This window comes from Littorina saxatilis, linkage group LG11, assembly GCF_037325665.1.
Source record: "Littorina saxatilis isolate snail1 linkage group LG11, US_GU_Lsax_2.0, whole genome shotgun sequence".
In the NCBI taxonomy this organism is placed as follows: domain Eukaryota; kingdom Metazoa; phylum Mollusca; class Gastropoda; order Littorinimorpha; family Littorinidae; genus Littorina; species Littorina saxatilis.
Genome location: NC_090255.1, coordinates 28382688 through 28402596, shown reverse-complemented (window position 1 = coordinate 28402596; position 19909 = coordinate 28382688). Strand labels below are relative to the sequence as shown.

Genomic DNA, 19909 nt, shown 5'->3' with positions numbered 1-19909 from the left:
TAAATGGACTTACTTTATGATATCTCAGGAACTAAACGTCATTGAGACTTACACTTTACTGAAAACATGCGCGCTGATGTTGTCATAATGATGACATAAAAATCTCATTTTTGACAAAAATGGACTTACTGTGTTTTGTCAGAGGAGGGCATGTGTATCGGTATCGTATATCATTAAGTATAGAAAACTCGATCCCTGTAGAAGATTCACCCTTTTCACACAATATATTGGCCTGCTCTGTGTACAGTTTGGGACACTGCTACACGAACTTGGACACGCCATAGGGTTCTGGCACGAGCACTCTCGTCCTGACCGCCTGGACTTTATCCGCGTGCACACCGAGCACGTGAGACTCGGAGAGGAGTTCAACTTTAAGGTGGAGTCGTGGGGCGAGCTGGACAACATGAACGTGCCCTATGACGTCAGTTCCATCATGCACTACGGCTCTACGGTGTGTGATATTGTATTATATCATCCTTGTTTTGTTGTGTCATACAGACCTTGTTCAATGTTTTCAGTAACAACATGTTTACAAGAATCACAAAAACTCCACTTGTCAACATGACTGAATAATTGTTTGTTTGATATAATGATGTACTCAATGTAAAGAATATTTTTCTTTGTTCCTAATGGACCACAAAAAAACAAAAACACTTATGAGTATGATAAATATGTATGCGTCCTCGGTCGATACAGATGAAGCAGAAGACGTTATGCTTCCCTCGGACCGACAACAAGCCACCACACATCTGTTGTTATCATGACTATATAAGAAGCTCTTAGCAAAACTGAGTTTTGTCGAAACCGAACACTGAAAGAATCATCTCCAACCATTGCTCTTTTCATTTGCAGTATTTTTCGCGCAGCGGTCGTGAGGTGACAGTGGAGGCAGTGGACTCAAGGTTGCAACGTGTGTTGGGTCAGCGGCTGGAGATGTCCTTCTATGACGTCAAGCTGGCTAACCTCGCATACTGTGCAGGTATACACAGTTAATTAACCAACGTAATTGCAGTTAAGCGCTTAGGCTTGCATTGGTTTTTACAGGGCATGACAAGTTGTCTTTGGTTTGGTGGCTGGTCGGTTGGTTTGGTTAGCTTACTTTGTCTTGGTTTGGTGGCTGGTCGGTTGGTTTGGTTAGCTTACTTTGTCTTGGTTTGGTGGCTGGTCGGTTGGTTTGGTTAGCTTACTTTGTCTTGGTTTGGTGGCTGGTCGGTTGGTTTGGTTAGCTTAATTTGTCTTGGTTTGGTGGTTGGTCGGTTGCTTTGGTTAGCTTACTTTGTCTTGGTTTGGTGGCTGGTCGGTTGGTTTGGTTAGCTTACTTTGTCTTGGTTTGGTGGCTGGTCGGTTGCTTTGGTTAGCTTACTTTGTCTTGGTTTGGTGGCTGGTCGGTTGGCTTGGTTAGCTTACTTTGTCTTGGTTTGGTGGCTGGTCGGTTGGTTTGGTTAGCTTACTTTGTCTTGGTTTGGTGGCTGGTCGGTTGCTTTGGTTAGCTTACTTTGTCTTGGTTTGGTGGCTGGTCGGTTGCTTTGGTTAGCTTACTTTGTCTTGGTTTGGTGGCTGGTCGGTTGGTTTGGTTAGCTTACTTTGTCTTGGTTTGGTGGCTGGTCGGTTGCTTTGGTTAGCTTAATTTGTCTTGGTTTGGTGGCTGGTCGGTTGCTTTGGTTAGCTTACTTTGTCTTGGTTTGGTGGCTGGTCGGTTGCTTTGGTTAGCTTAATTTGTCTTGCTTTGGTGGCTGGTCGGTTGCTTTGGTTAGCTTACTTTGTCTTGGTTTGGTGGCTGGTCGGTTGGTTTGGTTAACTTACTTTGTCTTGGTTTGGTGGCTGGTCGGTTGGTTTGGTTAGCTTACTTTGTCGAGGTTTGGTGGCTGGTCGGTTGGTTTGGTTAGCTTACTTTGTCTTGGTTTGGTGGCTGGTCGGTTGGTTTGGTTAGCTTACTTTGTCTTGGTTTGGTGGCTGGTCGGTTGGTTTAGTTAGCTTACTTTGTCTTGGTTTGGTGGTTGGTCGGTTGGTTTGGTTAGCTTACTTTGTCTTGGTTTGGTGGCTGGTCGGTTGCTTTGGTTAGCTTACTTTGTCTTGGTTTGGTGGCTGGTCGGTTGCTTTGGTTAGCTTACTTTGTCTAGGTTTGGTGGCTGGTCGGTTGGTTTGGTTAGCTTACTTTGTCTTGGTTTGGTGGCTGGTCGGTTGGTTTGGTTAGCTTGCTTTGTCTTGGTTTGGTGGCTGGTCGGTTGGTTTGGTTAGCTTACTTTGTCTTGGTTTGGTGGCTGGTCGGTTGGTTTGGTTAGCTTACTTTGTCTTGGTTTGGTGGCTGGTCGGTTGGTTTGGTTAGCTTACTTTGTCTTGGTTTGGTGGCTGGTCGGTTGGTTTGGTTAGCTTACTTTGTCTTGGTTTGGTGGCTGGTCGGTTGCTTTGGTTAGCTTACTTTGTTTTGGTTTGCTTTGGGTTGCTGTTTTGCGGGAAAGCGCTTAACTGACTTGTCCGATTTTAAGGGTTTTATACACTATTCGTACCAATATTTGACCCCAAGAGAAAGTAAGTGTGTGTATGCGTGCGTGCGTGCGTGCATGTTTGTGTTTATACATGTGTGTGTATACATGTGTGTTTGTGTGTGTGTGTGTGTGTGCTTACTCATATGACTTTGTGCGTACAGACGTGTGTGCGGGCAGCAGTCCGGTGAGCGGTCCGTGTCAGCACGAAGGTTACCCGGACCCCAAACGTTGTGACCGCTGTCGCTGTCCGTCTGGGTTGACCGGTACCACCTGTCAACAGGCCGCACTAAGTCAGGGTAGGTCACACAGTAACTATAGTACTCTTTGTCAAAAATGAAAGACAGTTGATTGTGTGTGTAGGGGGAGGGAGGGGGAGGGGTGGGAGGAGAGGATGAGGGCTGGAGGGAGGAGTTGTGCGTGTGTGTGTGTGTCTATGAGCGCTTACACGTGAGGGAGTGTATGTGTGTGGAGGTATGTGTGTGTATATGTGTGTTCGCATGTGTGTTTGTGTGTGAGTGTGTGTGTGTGTGTGTGTGTGTATGTGTGTGTGTCTGTCTGTATGTCTGTCTGTTTTTGTCTGTCTGTGCTTGTGTGTCCCTCTTTGTGTATTGCCACATGTCTGTCTGTCTGTCACTTCTCTGTGAGTCCGTCTTGCCTGCCTGTAAGTACTCTGGTGTATTTTGTGTGTGTCCCTCTTTCCTGGTGTAGGTGCGTGCACATGAGTGTTTCATGGCTTAGGCCAAAAAAAAATAGGTGTGGTTACGGTAACATAGCCCCAAAAAATAGGGTAGGAAGGCAGGCAATCACTTTTTTTTTTAAACTTGTTTTTCTAATGTGTACAAATTAAACCTACTTGACAGGGAAATAAGTCTGCGACTCGGGCGCTTTCGCTTTCATTGCGTTTTCTGCACTCGTTTTTTTATTTTTATTTTTTATTTTTTGGACAAATGTAATAAAAAGTTATAGGGTCGGCCCCTAAAAATAGGGTAGGTCGGGTTACCGTAACCACACCTATTTTTTTTTAGGCCTTAACTTGAACCTTGCTCGACGGTTTATGATTAAATAATTATTATGTCTGTTACTATGTAATTACCAGGAATGATTTGCGGAGGTCGCCTGAACGTTGAGCTTGGGCAGAAGTATTCCATCTCCTCACCCTCCCACCCCTGGTTGTACCCGGCCAACGTACAGTGCACCTGGCTCATACAGGTGAGAGTGTTCGAGTTTACCGGCAATGTATAGTATTGTATTAGTTTTTTTTATGTGATCCTATAGGAAAGAAATATCTCGGAACCTGTCAGTACACCCAGTGCTGGTTTCGATTGCAATACAAAGTATGGGGCTGTCATACTATTTTGTGTTACTTTGAAAAGCTGACGGATGTATTCTTGTTGCCTTTCAGGTCATTTTGGCATGTGATGCACCTAGCACGTTTATTGCAGGCCATCGTCCTTGCTTTTTGGTCGCCAGAAGGCGTAAAATGCTGGCATTCATCCTTCAGAATAAAATCCCAATTGAAAACAGTACTGTCATCATTTTCACGAGTTTTCATTCACAAACACCTGGTAAATAAATCTCATGTTCCCCATGCAATAACTCGAGGTGGTGAATGGGTTTGAGCTTTCATGTGAAACGTGGATTGTCAAAGTAAAAGCCAATCAGGCTGATTGTTTGATGTGTGGAACCATCGTGGCTTTGGATTTGTGTTTCCGAGGACAACGATCGTAAGCATTCACTCTCAAAGACCCAATCAATGTTGATAATTACCGCGGCGACTCATGGTCAATTTGCAACTTATCTCTGTAATCGCAAAATCCACAACGAAAAGTCATAAACACTTAAAAGAAAAGAAATATGCTCAACACTTACTGAATTCACAGGTATGATCGCAGCTCTGTACATTTTCAGACTGGAAGAAAAGCGTCAACAAGCTACCTTTGACGTCACATACAAGTTTGACGTGTTATTTCGAGCTACTGTGACGATGCTTTGTGGCCCGGAGTTGGATTCTAAAAATTCGTCTCCCTGTGGGTTATTGTGCATTTTGTTGCACAACCAAAATGATGACAAAAACGATGTTTGGTAGCTTGTTGTCAGACCAGCATTTTGTTGTTGGTCCTCGGGGAGCATATCGCCGGCTTTTGTCTCATATTTATCAACCGCGGCCTTCGGTCTTGGTCGATAAAGATGAAACAAAAGACGATATGGTCCCCTTGGACCAACAAAAAAGCTGGTCTGTCAACAAGCCACCAAACATCTTATAATAACCAACCAACCTCACTTTGCCGTTACCACTGACGGACTGACTTTGGGAGTTTAACGTCCCCTGTGGTAGCTTGGACCTATTTGAGACATGATTGTTTATACGCTGTTACCACTACAAAAACAAAATATTGGATGTTTCAGACCACACCAGGCCTACAGGTGGTGATAAAAGTCAATGGCCGAGACTTCATGACCCATCCTGACTGTAGCCCTTACCCAACCACCGTCTGCGAAGACTACCTGGAGATTAAATACAACGTCAGTTTTGGCTACACTGGTGCCAGGTATGTTGTTTATTTCAAAATCTGCCCACAAACACTAGAAATTAGGGCTTGTTTTGAAGAATAAAAATGCTTTTATGATTTGTTAATTAATTAAAAAGTTAAAGTTGGTTTTGTTTTGTTTGTTTGTTTGTTTATTTGTATGTTTGTTTGTTTGCTGGCTTCTCTGTTTGTCTTTTTTACATTTAGTCAAGTAATGACTAAATGTTTTAACATGGACGGGGAATCGAGACGAGGGTCGTGGTGTATGTGTGTGTGTGTGTGTGTGTGTGTGTGTGTGTGTGTGTGTGTGTGTGTGTGTGTGTAGAGCGTTTCCGAGGAAACTACTGGACGATTATTATGAAACTTCACATGAGATATCCTTGGCATAATACCCCCAGACTTTGTTACGATAATTGTGTTTGATGACGTCATATCCGGCTTTTTGTGAAAGTTGAGGCAGCACTGTCACGCCCTCATTTTTTAACCAAATTGATTGAAATTTTAGTTAAGATATCTTCGACAGTAGCGATTTCGGCCCACAATGCATGCAATAAACTTAAGAACAAACAGTCAAATAACACGAGTGCTGTTCTATGAGAAATAATCTGATGGCCCTTAAGAAGATGGCGATATCCGTACTTGCCACAGAAGTAAAAATCTAAAAGGAGCGAACGAGAAGAAGAAGACGAAGACGAAAGAAGAAAAAACAAGTCGCGAAATGCAAAACTACAACATTTAGTCAAGCTGTCGACGTCGAACTCACAGAACGAAACTGAAACTGAACGCACTGCATTTCTTCACCAAGATTGTATACTCGTAGCATCGTCAGTACAACTGGAGAGATTGGCCCAGGATCGGAGTGCATGGCGAGCTCTTGTTGGCGGCCTATGCCCCGGAAGGGGTCAAAGGCATAAGTAAGTAAGTAAGTAAGCATCGTCAGTCCACCGCTCGTGGGAAAGTGCTTGTCTTCGTCTTCTTCTTCTCGTTCGCTACTTTTAGACTTTTACTTCTGTGGCAAGTACGGATGTCGCCATCTTCTTAAGGGCCACCAGATTATTTCTCATAGAACAGCACTCGTGTTATTTGACTGTTTGTTCTTAAGTTTATTGCATGCATTGTGGGCCGAAATCTCTACTTTGCTGATGAATATGAGTATGTGTGTGTGCACGGTGTGTGTGTGTATGTGTGTGTGTGTGTGTAAAGGTACTGCTGTGGCCTACCACCCAAAGGGGCGCTACGATCAAGTGGAAGCAGTATGCTGATTTTGTTTCGAACTCGACGCAGCGGCCAGGGAGGTTTCCAGGCAGACATCACTGCAGGTATGCCCCCCCCTCCCCACGCTCTCTCTCTCTCTCTCTCTCTCTCTCTCTGTCTGTTTTTTTCATGCACACCCACACGCGCACACGCTCTCTCTCTCTCTCTCTCTCTCTCTCTCTCTCTCTCTCTCTCTCTCTCTCTCTCTCTCTCTCTCTCTCTCTCTCTCTCTCTCTCTCTCTCTATCTGTCTGTTTTTTTCATGCACATCCACACGCGCTCTCTCTCTCTCTCTCTTTCTCACACACACATACACGCACACATACACACACACATACACACACTATCTCTCTTTCTCACACACACACACACACATCGACGCGCACATATTCTTTCTCCCTGTCTCCTCCTCTGTCTCTATCTCTCCCCCTCTCTCTCTTTCTCCCTCTTGCTCTCTGTCTCTCCTTTTGTTTTTCCTCTTATTTGACACACACCTTGTTCTACTTTCCCTTGACATCAGTGATCGTCCTTCGTGTCCAGTTTAGGACCTAGTTGTAACCTTTCCAATAATATCTTCCTCGCCATATTGCAGATACCCACATCAATCTTTATCGACGTCGTCATGGAATTTTGGCGTAACCCAATTGAGACAAAATCTTAAACGAAATGAGGCAGAGCGTTGTTAAGATATCAAATAACCAAAGGAAAGTAATCGCTCATTATGCATACGACCTGTGTAATTGAGTAAGCGAGAGTTGTACGGAACCTTTCTCCTGGCACCTGAGAGAATAACAAGCATTGAAATGAACAAGCGACTTTCATCCTCAAAAAGTCATTTTAGACAGTTTTTCAGCAGAAAGCCAAAACAGATTATTTTTATTATGAAATAGTGTTTATATATTTGTACCAGGTATGGATAGAACGATTAAACAAAATGTTAAATCATTTATTTTCCGTCGTATTTGTAGAGAATATTTCTCATTGAGAATGAGTTACTTAGTCTAATGCACAAAAACATCAAATTGCGAAGGATAGAAAGATACAATAATGTTAAATCATGTTTTTTCCATCGTATTTGTAGAAAATATTTCTCATTGAAAATGGTTTACTTAGTCTAAAACATCAACATCGCCAAGAATCGAGTTACGCCAAAATTACAAGACGACGAATATTTTAGACCTCTCTAACTGTATTTTCAGAGCCGTGCGGGGGCTGCCAACAGACAGGGACCTCCCCGCAGCCCGCTTGCAGGAAGAGAGAGGAGAGACAGTGCGTCAAGACGTGGAACAGCTCGGAATACGTCACCTGTCCTGTCTACTTCAGGAAGACGTCACCGGATTGCAACACTTGGGTGTAAGTAAAAAGTTTTGATATAGGCTACAATAGGGGCGTAGGAAACGTTGGTAAAGCCTGGTATTAAATGGGCGAAGACATTCTGCATCGTGCCCCTGTGGCACATCTCCAATGACAGTGGAACACTTCCTGCAGGACTGTCCAACACACCAAAACTTGCGAGCAGAGACCTGGCCTGCTGACACACCGATGAGGGACAAACTCTATGGACCCATGGAGAGCCTCCGGCGTACAGCAGCCTTCACCAGGGCCTCCGGAGTTGGTGTCTGAGCGAACGACGAAGAAGAAGAAGAAGAAGAAATGGGCGAAGACGACTTCGCGAAGTCTATTTCACGAAGCTCGCTGCACGAAGCTTTGACACTGAATTTTCGGTAAAACGACTTCGGGCTAATTTAATTGGGCGAAGTCGATCGACTTCTCGAGGTCTTCTTCACGAAGCTTTGTTGGTCACTGAGTTTTAGGTAAAAAGGACTTCGCGAAGTGAACGCGAAGTGTTTGCGAAGTGGACTTCGAACTCAAATAAGGACAGCCTTAATGGTCTAAGCCAGATTTGTTTGCTAGGACATACAACAGCACAAAATACGTCGCATGTTTTGTCTCCTGTCTGACTGGGTAAAAGTAGACTTTTTAAGCTACTGTTCTCTTCGTCAAAATCCTGTTCATGGAGGAAGAAAATAATGTAGTTTTCTGCTTTTCTTTTGTGTTTTTTTCAGGACTAAGGAAAAGAGCCGTCTTGCTGTGTGCGCGTCAGAAGTGGAATACTGCTGTGACGGCTTCCATGTAGTCAATGGTTTCTGCCAACGTAAGTTATAGACGCACGAGCACACATATGACACAGATATATACACTGGTACGCTCGTACACACGCACGAATATACTAGAGACAGACAGATCGACAGACCATGCTCTGTGCTCACGCAAGTGAATGTGTTCATTTCTCACAACAACAAAATGCAATGACGGCGGCGATGAATATTGACGACGAAGATTTTGAGTAAAGATCGAGGTATGACTCTGACGATCATGAATACGATGATCGCCGGATATGCTGATGACATCGGTGATGTACAGATTGACGCCGGTGACGACGACGACGACGACGACGACGATGATGATGATGATGATGATGGTGATGATGATGATGATGATGATGATGATGTTGATGATAATGAACTGACCATGACGACGAAGGTTATGCTGACATTGACGACAACGACGAAGATGATGACAAAATGCTAGGTTCTCGACATTTGTAATCTTGCTTAGTACGATCCATGTTCACAGCAATTACGTCGAATACTAGCACAGTAGCCGTGCGACCTTTGACCCCATCCCAGAAGCCCGAGCAGCCGAGCGGAAACACTGACATTGGACAGGATGCAGACAGCACGTGGTCTGCCTGGTCGCCATGGGCAGCTTGCTCCCGCTCCTGTGGCGGTTGTGGTGAGCAGACACGTCAGCGGACTTGTGACATCCCTACACGGTGTGGGTAAGTTGAATGACATGAGTGTAAACACAAATTCAAAAACAGATGGACTGCTAACGTTCCAAAATTCAGAATAAAAAAACAAGCATTGTAGGTTATTGGAACGTTTCATTACTGACAGAACAACTGTGAAACGTTACATTTACAGTACGTTTTTATTTTTATTCTGACATCAGTGTAGTAATAAGTGCAGAGCAAGCCCGAAAGAAAAAGAGGCAGCTTCTGACCTTCCTCTGCAGACGTTGCGGTAGGTCCTGCCTATCTCGCATAAAATAAGATAAGACAGGGGCGGAGCAGTTAAGCCAGAAGGAGGGGGGGGGGTTACAACCTGGGGTCCAGGGGTCGGTAGAGGGTGAGGTTCAGGGGCAACGCCCCGTTGGGGGGTCTGGGGGGCTAAGCCCCCCTTAAAGCTGAAGAATTTTTTTAAACAATTTGTGGCTTATCCTTGATTTTAAACATGATCAACTGGTGTCGGCAGGCACTCATTAGCAAGATCTAGATGTGGCACTTTTCAGCACGTGTACGGGAACGTGTACGGGTAACGTCATCAAATCTAGTTTTTACGTCACGCGTTTGCCAAGACCTGCAGTCTTGGTGGGAGCAAAACAACGTATGATTTGGAACATTGGAGAAAAAAGTGAGTCACGACGGATTTCACAACTTTCTACTGATGAACAATGTTGCCCTCACTCCTCCCATAGCATGGGTGACGGATGTCACAACTTCCTGTGTACACAAACTGATGACGTATTTCACAACAAAATGGCGCTGCCCATGGTCAACCTCGAAACTAACCGTATGAATGGGGGCCTCCTGGCCCCCATAATAATAACATACAAGGTATAACAATTGGACCAAAACTGAGAAAAATGATCTCCAGGGGAGGCAATCATCTTGCTGCAATGCAAAGTGAAAAATACAACGGTTGTTTCCCTTGTCAGGTTTTGACATTAATTCAGCAAAAGAAAACCGATCTTGCACAAAAAGCAAGCAGGCTGCTGATTGGGTGTACGCGTCCTAGTGGAAGCGGGTGCTAGTTTCCCATGTACCAGCCCGAACAGATCTGTGGTTGTTTACATGGTGGTTTTAACGAGAAGAAAGATAAATTTTGTGTCCTAATTAACTGATGTGCATATATATAGAGACAGTTGAGTAATCTCACATCATGATTCATTCAGGAAGCAGTTGCCTTTCTGTTTTGAAAGTCTGCGAACTGAGAGAGATCGATTCAACACATCATCTAATCCTGCTAGGTTAGAAGTAATCTAAAACCAGATAGATTGCTAATGTTCCAAAATCAGTAGTAAAAAAACCCAGAACAGTGACGGTATTGGAACGTTTTAGTTTTAAACATTCTTGTTTTGTTAAAATTAAAACGTTCCAATATCTGCGAAGTTAGTTTTCTATGAGTGCATTTAAAGAAGTAGAGGTTACATGCCGAGTCTCAGTGATTATTAAAAATAATGGTCGAAGTTGGCGGATCATGAAAAATGCGAGCTTCAGCGAGCTTTTTCATGACCGCGAACTGAGACCATTATTTTTAATAATCACTGAGACGAGGTGTGTAACCTCTTTATTCCTCCTTTCTTCAGTTATTCAAAGAAAACAGGAGTTTTTGTGCGAAAGTTTGATCGAATCCGAATCACTCAACCAGTCAACCTGCGCAGGCGATCGATTAATGCGCGGTTGTATAGTTCCGTGCAAATCATTCCATTCTGTTAACACTTCTTGTCAGTTTCCCTGTTTTAGACTAAAATCAAGTACACAGATATGCTGTTATTCTGCTGTGGCGGTAAAGGCAGATATTGTGTGTTCTGTTTATGTTTTAGTATCGTTCAGGATAATGTTCTTTCGTCAAATGGGACTAGCAGACGAACTTTTGCACCCGTGTTCCAACGTTAATTACTGTATGAAGTTCAGTTTTCTGGGGAAAATAGTGTATGAAACCGCTTTATGTTGTTTAAATTGATGAGATGTGTGCATTTGGTTGCGTGTGATCTGTTTATAAAATGAAATGTTGTTGAAAACTGACCGTCGGATTGCAGTCAGTGTTGTCGAAGAAACTGCGTTAAAAGAAGGGGAACTACTCTTGTCGGCAAGAGTATGAGTTACTTGCCTTGGGAATTTGCTTGTGATGAACGGTGTGTGCACGGCAGATCTAGATTCAGAAAACAACCTAACTCATGGATTGTATATGAAGATTCATGTGTTCAGGCCTGTAGTTGTTAATTTAAATGCGGTATGTTTGTATTGTTTGCTCCAGAGATGTATATTTCGTACGTATAGAGCGTTCGGAACTTTTCAGTCGCAAAAGTAGTACCAAAACAGAACAGCTTCTCAACCCATTGCACTATCGAGGATTCAGGCTGTTGCTGGCTCGTTATTTGTTTGGTTGCTGGGTCATTATCGAAAAATAACTAGCTCTACAAGTTTACAGAGGTAAAGAAGCAGAGGGGGGAATAAGTAGAAATAAATAACATGTCTTACAATGAGGATATGACGTCATTCTTGATGACGTTGCAGTGGTAAGGCGCGTCAGGAGGAGAGCCGAGCGTGCAACACCTTCCCCTGCCCTGACCTGGTTGTTTACATGTGTACCAAGACTCGCGTCAAGGACTACTACTGTGGCTGGGGAAAATGTTACAGGTAATTAACTTTAACCTTTGGTTTAATGACGTACAATACCGATACATGCACAGCCTGCTGGCTCGACCTTACAAGTACTTTTCTATTGCTAATATCACCAAGTTATCAAGACACATTTTATTCTCGACATTCTTTGTCATTTCGACTGGTTTTTTTTAACTAAATATCTTTATTTTGCAGACGAGTAACAGAGACGGGCCCGTGCTACACGTTGTGTTGCCCTGGTTACACAGAGCTGGCTGGAAAGTGCGTTCCTCAGCGTCGATGAAAGTTCTCGCCTTAGTTACTCAGAAAATGTGCTTCCCTGATTTCCTGAATGAAAATCTAATCAGCAAGTGCGGTGACGTCATAGTAGGAGATATGAGTGCCAGTTACATTTTCCTGCAAGATATTGTCTGTACTCAGACATACTGCAGACGATACATCATTTACGCAGAAAGTGTGATTCTCTGAATTTCTTGATGAAAATCTAATCAGCAAGTGCGGTGACGTCATAGCACGAGACATGAGTGCCGGTCACATTTTACTGCTAGATAGTGTCTGTTGTCAGGCATACTGCAGATGACGTTCGTGCCCTTTTTTTCGGACCGATCAATTGATTATTCGACAAAGCACCGACAAACTGCAAAGCACTCGTGAAACTTGAATCCTCGATGGTATTAACGTGTTTAAAAACGTACCTCAAGGTATTGTTTTTGTGAACACATTTGTATTAGCCCTCTGGTAAAATGTCCCGAAGGCAAGTTTGTCAAATTTCGCGTGGCTAAATTGTATCTGAATAATTGTTCGATACTGCAGCGCTCCGGTTCAGCCTTGAGGCAAATTACATCACTCTTTGTTTCATGGCTTACAACTGTGCTGCGATGAATGATGCGTCTGTTGGAACGGAGGTTCCACCCAAAGTTTAATAACAAGACTGTTCTGCCGTGTCGCAGTTTTACAGCGGCACTTCTCGCATTTGTCGCAAGTTTTGCTATACGGGCGGCTGATGTGTCGACAAAGTGCGACGGACCATGCCGCTTGATTCAACAGCAACTGTGAAAGCGAGAGGTTATCACGGATCTGCAACAGGGAAATTTACTTTTTTTTCAAGCGGATTCTGTTGCGTAAACTACCCACATGCTTATTTCAACTCTGAAATGACTATAATATATATTATGTACCCATTTTGCGCACTAGAAAGCTTGAAAGACATTTTGGGACAACCAATACGAGTTTGCTAGGACATTATATGATATGTATGCTGAATCGTAGTGCATACTCAAGATGTACGTGTGTGAAACTCAAGTGTACAAATTACTCTGAGACAAAGACACTTAGCCAGGAGTAAGTTTAGGCTAGTTTAATAGCCAATACAATCTGCTTTGCTAAACTTAAATCTATCTATGTCTCTGGCGGGAGCGAGAGACATAGACACCATGGTCACAGCAGCTGCCCAAACAAGAGCTCTTCAACAATCATATGAAGCAAGGGGAAAAACTCACGCTGATTTGTTGTAACAAGTTAGTAACAACTGTGTCATCTTGCTGCAACATGTGTTCCAATAAACCGCATATTTTCCCAAATGGGACTATTGTTGTACGACAATAGACTAACAAGATTTAGAGCCGAGGTCAGCATTTTGCTTGGATGTGTATCTAGTAAGGAAATATGCCCAGGTGTTCACATCCACGTCGGACATCGGACATACACGGATATTTTTTCCAAATGTCCTATACATTTTTCCTCTTGTCTTTGTCACAAAGTGGTCATTGTCCATTTATGCTTTCATTTGATCCGGACATTGTCAGTACTTTCCAATTTACAGCAGTTTGATTTGCTATTTTATCGATGTTTTGCCGGCGAAGCGATGTGTCTCTCCAAGCAGACGAAACTTGGGGAGACTTTATGTGCTTTTTATTTTTTTTTTCGTATACAGAAGAGCTTCCAAGGGTCGCAACTCTGAATGGTCCAAGCGGGTTTTTTCCCGAAAAAGAAACTCGTCAAGTTAAATTAATGTCCTATCACTTTTGCATTGTCCAGGACATTTGTCCTATGCCACCTCTCATGGACTTACCCAGTAATTTGCGGGTATATTGGCTGAAAAGCGACGTAAACACGGTTCGTGACTTCAGTCCTGCCGGTGTGACGTTTTCATCTTTCGCCGTGTTGATATTTCGCTTCTCGGCCTCGTTGATCTAGTATAAACTCTACACTGAACAAAAAAACACCCTTCGATAGTACTGATGAGCGACCTTGTGTACCTTACATTCATGGGGCCAAATTTGTCCAACCTATTTGTTTTATTTAACTTAGAAATTTGATTCATCCTAAAATGTTTTCCTTCTAACTCAAGGGACGTAACCACTCAGTACACGTTTTCGAAGAATTCGATTTGGGGGGTGAAATCTATTAAATTTTACCACCAATTTTCCTCACATGCAAGAAACTGACATGCTTTTCGTCCATAAATAATTTCACTTCTTAATATTACCAGGAAACAACATTTCAGTCTTGAGTATATGTCGAGGGGGAAATATGTACACAGGCGAAAGATGAAATGGTGACACCGGCATGGCATGACACATGACCCCGCGAGCAGCTCCAATTTAAAACCGTCTTTTTGATCACCTTGTGGGACCCTTTCTGTTAATCACTCTAAAACAGAACGAAAACAAACAAAAATATTGAATTAAACAAATCCGGGTGACTTCTTCTAAAGAAAGACACGTTTCATTTTTAATAACAGTACACTTTACCATTTTAAAATGCCGAAAAGATATAGTCTTGTCGGTAGAAGTGGGTTCACACAATGGCAATTACACCCCCCCCCCCCCCCCCCATTATACATTGTAGCAGTTTTCCTATTCTAGATAATATCTGTTTTATCTCATCCTTCGCCGGCGGAAAACTACAAAGATTGTAGGTAGGAACAAAACTACGTTCGTTGATTTGTTGTAATGATTTTGTCTACAGTCTATATTTAGCTCTCGGGTGCATTTTCATTTTCGCCCTGTATTGTAAGACCTATTAGGATTAACAACCAAAACCCTTTTTTATTACATTTAGTCAAGTTTTGACTAAATGTTTTATAACGTAGAGGGGGAATCGAGACGAGGGTCGTGGTGTATGTGTGTGTGTGTGTGTGTGTCTGTCTGTCTGTCTGTGCGTGTGTGTGTGTGGAGCGATTCAGACTAAACTACTGGACCGATCTTTATGAAATTTTACATGAGAGTTCATGGGAATGATATCCCCGGAAATGTTTTTCTTTTTTTCGATAAATGTCTTTGATGACGTCATATCCGGCTTTTTGTGAAAGTTGAGGCGGCACTGTCACACCCTCATTTTTCAATCAAATTGATTGAAATTTTGGCCAAGCAATCTTCGACGAAGACCGGACTTCGGTATTGCATTTCAGCTTGGTGGATTAAACTTTGGTCATTAAAGATCTGAAAATTGTAAAAAAAAAAAAAAAAAAAAAATTTTATAAAACGATCCAAATTTACGTTTATCTTATTTTTCATCATTTTCTGATTCCAAAAACATATAAATATGTTATATTTGGATTAAAAACAAGCTCTGAAAATTAAAAATATAAAAATTATGATCAAAATTAAATTTTCGAAATCAATTTAAAAACAATTTATCTTATTCCTTGTCGGTTCCTGATTCCAAAAACATATAGATATGACATGTTTGGATTAAAAACACGCTCAGAAAGTTAAAACGAAGAGAGGTGCAGTAAAGCGTGCTATGAAGCACAGCGCAACCGCTACCGCGCCACACAGGCTCGTCACTTTAACTGCCTTTTGCACTAGCGGCAGACTACGTTCAGTTTCATTCTGTGAGTTCCACAGCTTGACTAAATGTAGTAATTTCGCCTTACGCGACTTGTTTGTTTTGCTCTGGTTGTGTCTGCTGAGCAGTGTCTATCAAATATTGTTTGATCAAGAAGCATACTGACGAATGTATATTGTGAACTTGTACATGTTTTTCTTTCTTGTTTTTTGCTTCGTTGTTGTTGCTGGCTGACGTTATTGTTGATTTTAACTGATTGTAAATAGTAAATAGTATATGCGTACTTATACCAATGACCATTCATAAAAAAATACTTCGAAATAATGCTGTGCTTTCATTGTTTCACCAGTATGTCAATCACGAATCATATGCTGCACATATGAAAGTAGTTTGTGTGATTGGTAGTGTGGTGTGTGCTGTTCATTTTCACACAAAGTTGTTAGCACCAAATGTCGGTTTACACACAGGAAATAATCATGCATAAACAAGTCTGGTTGGTTATCGCTACGGTTAGGAACATGTGCATCGTGTTTTGTATGTGTTTGTTGGCTTGTTGTTGTTTTTGTTTTTCTTCACAAACATACACACACACACACACACACACACATACACACGCATACACACACGCATACACACACACACACACACACACACACACGCACGCACACACACACACACACGCACGCACACACACACACTCACACACACACACAGAGTGATGCAAAAAGAACACTTCCGATTTGTTGTTTAGAACGCGTGTGTTTACTTGTGTTTCTAATCCATTCGTTATGCAAAATACAGACATTTTACGAGTTTATATTATCGTGTATCAAGGAACAAATAAAACAATCCTGTGCAAATGTATTCTTGTGTGGCTATTACCAACTGTCGTAAACAGCAGACTGCGTGCATGCTTGTTTGCTTTTGTCGGTCTGTCTGTCTGTGTGTGCACTATGCATGTCTTTCTTTATCTGTCATAGTATGTACATGTGCTCGCTGCTTCTATGTAAACGTTCAGTTCACGTCAAAGAATACTTTAACATATAACAAGAATAGAGTACCAAAGTCGATGTAAAAGAAAACAATCAACTACCACCTCTCGCCTTTTCGAGTGAGACAAAAGATCCTAATCTAATTATAACAAAAATAACTTCTGTTGAAGTTAAAACGCTCATCTGAATGTCTTGCAGAATACACGCGACATCACACGCACTGTATATTACAGCTATATCACAGCATTGAGTAACTAGCTTTTCACAAACGTTCCTGCGTTTTCTGTTGCAAGGTCAGTTATTTACCTCTATTAGCGTGAAATCAGAAAAAAATAAATCTCTTTGACCCTTGCTCCCGCTAGTTCAACCAGAACTTGAACTCACGGTGCAACAACAACAAAAGTCGCGTAAGGCGAAATTACTACATTTAGTCAAGCTGTGGAACTCACAGAATGAAACTGAACGCACTGCATTTTTTCACAATGACCGTTGTCCGCCGCTTGTGCAAAACGGAGTGAAACTGACGAGTCTGTTCAGCGCGGTAGTGGTTTCGCTGTGCTGCATGGCACGCTTTTCTGTACCTCTCTTCGTTTTAACTTTCTGAGCGTGTTTTTAATCCAAACATATCATATCTATACGTTTGTGGAATCAGGAACCGACAAGGAATAAGATGAAAGTGTTTTTAAATCGATTTCGGAAATTTAATTTTGATCATTATTTTTAATTTTCAGAGCTTGTTTTTAATCCAAATATAGCATATTTATATGCTTTTGGAATCAGGAAATGATGTAGAATAAGATGAACGTAAATTTGGATAGTTTTATATGAAAAAAGAATTATTACAATTTTCATATTTTTAATGACCAAAGTCATTAATTAATCTTTAAGCCACCAAGCTGAAATGCAATACTGATGTCCGGCCTTCGTCGAAGATTACTTTACAATAATTTCAATCAATTTGATTGAAAAATGAGGGTGTGACAGTGCCGCCTCAACTTTTACAAAAAGCCGGATATGACGTCATCAGAGGTATTTATCGAAAAAAATGAGAAAAAAAACCGAGGATATCATTCCCAGGGACTCTCATGTCAAATAAATTTCATAAAGATCGGTCCAGTAGTTTGGTCTGAATCGCTCTACACACACACACGCACAGACAGACACACACACATACACCACGACCCTCGTCTCGATTCCCCCTCTATGTTAAAACATTTAGTCAAAAGACTAAATGTAAAAAATAAAAAAAAAAGCGACTGGCTTGTTTTCTTTCCAACTTTATCCGACAAAACAGATATGTGATTTCGGCCAGCCTGAGAGAGATTTGAGCCAATATCCTGGTTTGAGACAAGCCCTTGAGACAAACTTGCCTGTTAGGTCATACAATTAATGAGACATAAACAAAAAACCGCCTGCTATAATTATATTTCTTCGCCTGTAATCCGTATATACACCTACGCCCCAACAACGATCCAAATCAAGCCACACGTACCGTGGCATATATAGTTCTACAGTATAAACAGAAATGCTGGTAGTGGTTAAAGTTCATGATTTCTGCTAAGCTGTGCGGCGAGTCACCTTCACAACTGGTCTGGCTCATGCAGAGAAACGTCATCAGATTCTAACCATGACTGCATTCCTGTCATGCTGTCATTCAATCGGGAATTGCTTATCACAAGCAAACGCGCCCGCATGCATACACGCACATAATTATATATTCATATTCTCACACACATGTCCGCACTACCCTGGCTCCACTCTCCCTCACCAAACACACACACAGTCACACTGGTGTCACTCAAGAGCTGCATGATGACATCAAAACCAACAGTCAAAACTCCAGGATGACCTAACATGATGACGTCAGACTGAGCAGGACGAAGCAGTAAGCCCACGATGACGCAACTCTGTGACGATGACGTCAGGTGGGATGACGTCATTAATAGCAGACCATCTCGGAGTCGAGTTTCTGTCGCCGCCGATCGTTGTAGAATTTGAGTTCGAGATTGCGCATGGTGCGGCCTGCGTCTGTGTTGAGACGGCTCCCGTAGTTTCCAGAGTTGGTGTTGGGTACATCTTCCGAGAACATGTTCACTTTCTCTGGCAGCTCGGGCTTCTCGATAGGCTGACCCTGATAACAGAAAATATTAACATTTTATAAAACACAATCTTCGGAAAAAACCCCACCTTATGGGCCTACTCTGTGTTGTTGCCAGACCTCGGTCTTCGGTCTCCGACGCATTCCTTTCTGATTTGACGCGTTGGACCCAGCCTTGTCCGGTCGATGGACCGATACGTTTTTTACGTTTTGGTGGTCAACTGACCGATACATATTCGTACAAGGCGGACAAGGTCTGCAATGAATGGAATGGGAGTTGCAAAGTCGAAAAACAAACCCCGATCGAAATGCTCATGTTCGCTACGAGTGAAAATGCACTCGATGCCGAGTCCGTGTTTGTTGTCATTGACACCCGAGGCTGCGTTTACGGAAATACCCGATCCAGCCGGTGTACCTTCTTCTTCTTCTTCCATTTAACGCCCAGGGTCAACGTTCTGACTATTAGTGGCGCTTTGGAGCCGGGTTGCGGAAGAAAATAAAATTTGCAGGGAGAGGGGGGGGGGGGGGGGGGGGGGGGGGGGGGGGGGGGCAGGACCACACAGCATTTTCAAGTCTCGGCCTATTTACCGAAAACGGCGCAAACAGCGGAAAGTTCATCAATATAATACTACGGCATGGTAATGCGAAGATCAGGCAGGATTCCTACATTCGCACACCGGGCACTGTATTGGAAAGGGTAGGCCAGGAACGTCGGGCTCTTTCTCCTCGCAAAGTTTATGAACAATTAAAACTAGGAAGCAACGACATGAAAGCAACATTTTTGCGTAAAAAGATAGATTTAATTCCGGACTGTAAATTATTTTTCATTCCATGTATCAAAGGTATGGCGGTACAATTTGGACCTATAGGCTCCGAGCGATGACGTCACGTTTCTAACCCTAACAGAACGCGTCCGCCATTTTGGGAAGCTTCCGCCTTAGCGTCACTCTCTCCGTCTTTGTGCACTTTTGATTCCGCCGTTCTCGTCAATTATACCACATCTGTATGAAGTGTGTGTGGAGGGGGGAGGGGGGTATTTATAAACAAAACCACTTGATGCCATGAGGACAGAAATTTGGGAAAAAGAATAAAGTCTGCAAACCGCAAACTTAGCACAACTACAATAGAACAGGATGAGTGAGTGATCAGGGTGAATGAGTTAGTTAAACTGTGACTGAATATCTATTGATTGATTGATATTAAAGTGAACATTAGGGGGGAGGGGGGTTAGAAATGCACCATTGTGCACTCGCCTTGATGTAAGGAACATTACTGCAGTCTCCAACAGCT

At 42.6% G+C, this 19909-nt stretch overlaps 2 protein-coding genes across 3 annotated transcripts in view; one reads left to right on the top strand and one right to left on the bottom strand.

Annotated features, from left to right (window-relative positions):
- Positions 1 to 16599, top strand: part of LOC138979525 (zinc metalloproteinase dpy-31-like) — a 23107-nt gene extending 6508 nt beyond the window's left edge. Inside the window, exons 4-14 of the mRNA XM_070352236.1 lie at positions 248 to 451; positions 853 to 979; positions 2648 to 2782; positions 3583 to 3717; positions 4822 to 5035; positions 6218 to 6333; positions 7467 to 7620; positions 8334 to 8422; positions 8887 to 9109; positions 11630 to 11752; positions 11933 to 16599. Coding sequence (XP_070208337.1) covers positions 248 to 451; positions 853 to 979; positions 2648 to 2782; positions 3583 to 3717; positions 4822 to 5035; positions 6218 to 6333; positions 7467 to 7620; positions 8334 to 8422; positions 8887 to 9109; positions 11630 to 11752; positions 11933 to 12020 — 1608 coding nt within the window. The 3' untranslated portion in view covers positions 12021 to 16599. The remainder of the gene's footprint in view (positions 1 to 247; positions 452 to 852; positions 980 to 2647; positions 2783 to 3582; positions 3718 to 4821; positions 5036 to 6217; positions 6334 to 7466; positions 7621 to 8333; positions 8423 to 8886; positions 9110 to 11629; positions 11753 to 11932) is intronic.
- LOC138980183 (uncharacterized protein C2orf50-like) overlaps positions 16269 to 19909 on the bottom strand; it is a 62872-nt gene continuing 59231 nt past the window's right edge. For both annotated transcript variants that reach the window (XM_070353019.1, XM_070353018.1), the window contains exon 4: positions 16269 to 18652. In XM_070353019.1, the coding sequence (XP_070209120.1) occupies positions 18461 to 18652 (192 nt within the window). In that variant the 3' untranslated portion in view covers positions 16269 to 18460. The remainder of the gene's footprint in view (positions 18653 to 19909) is intronic.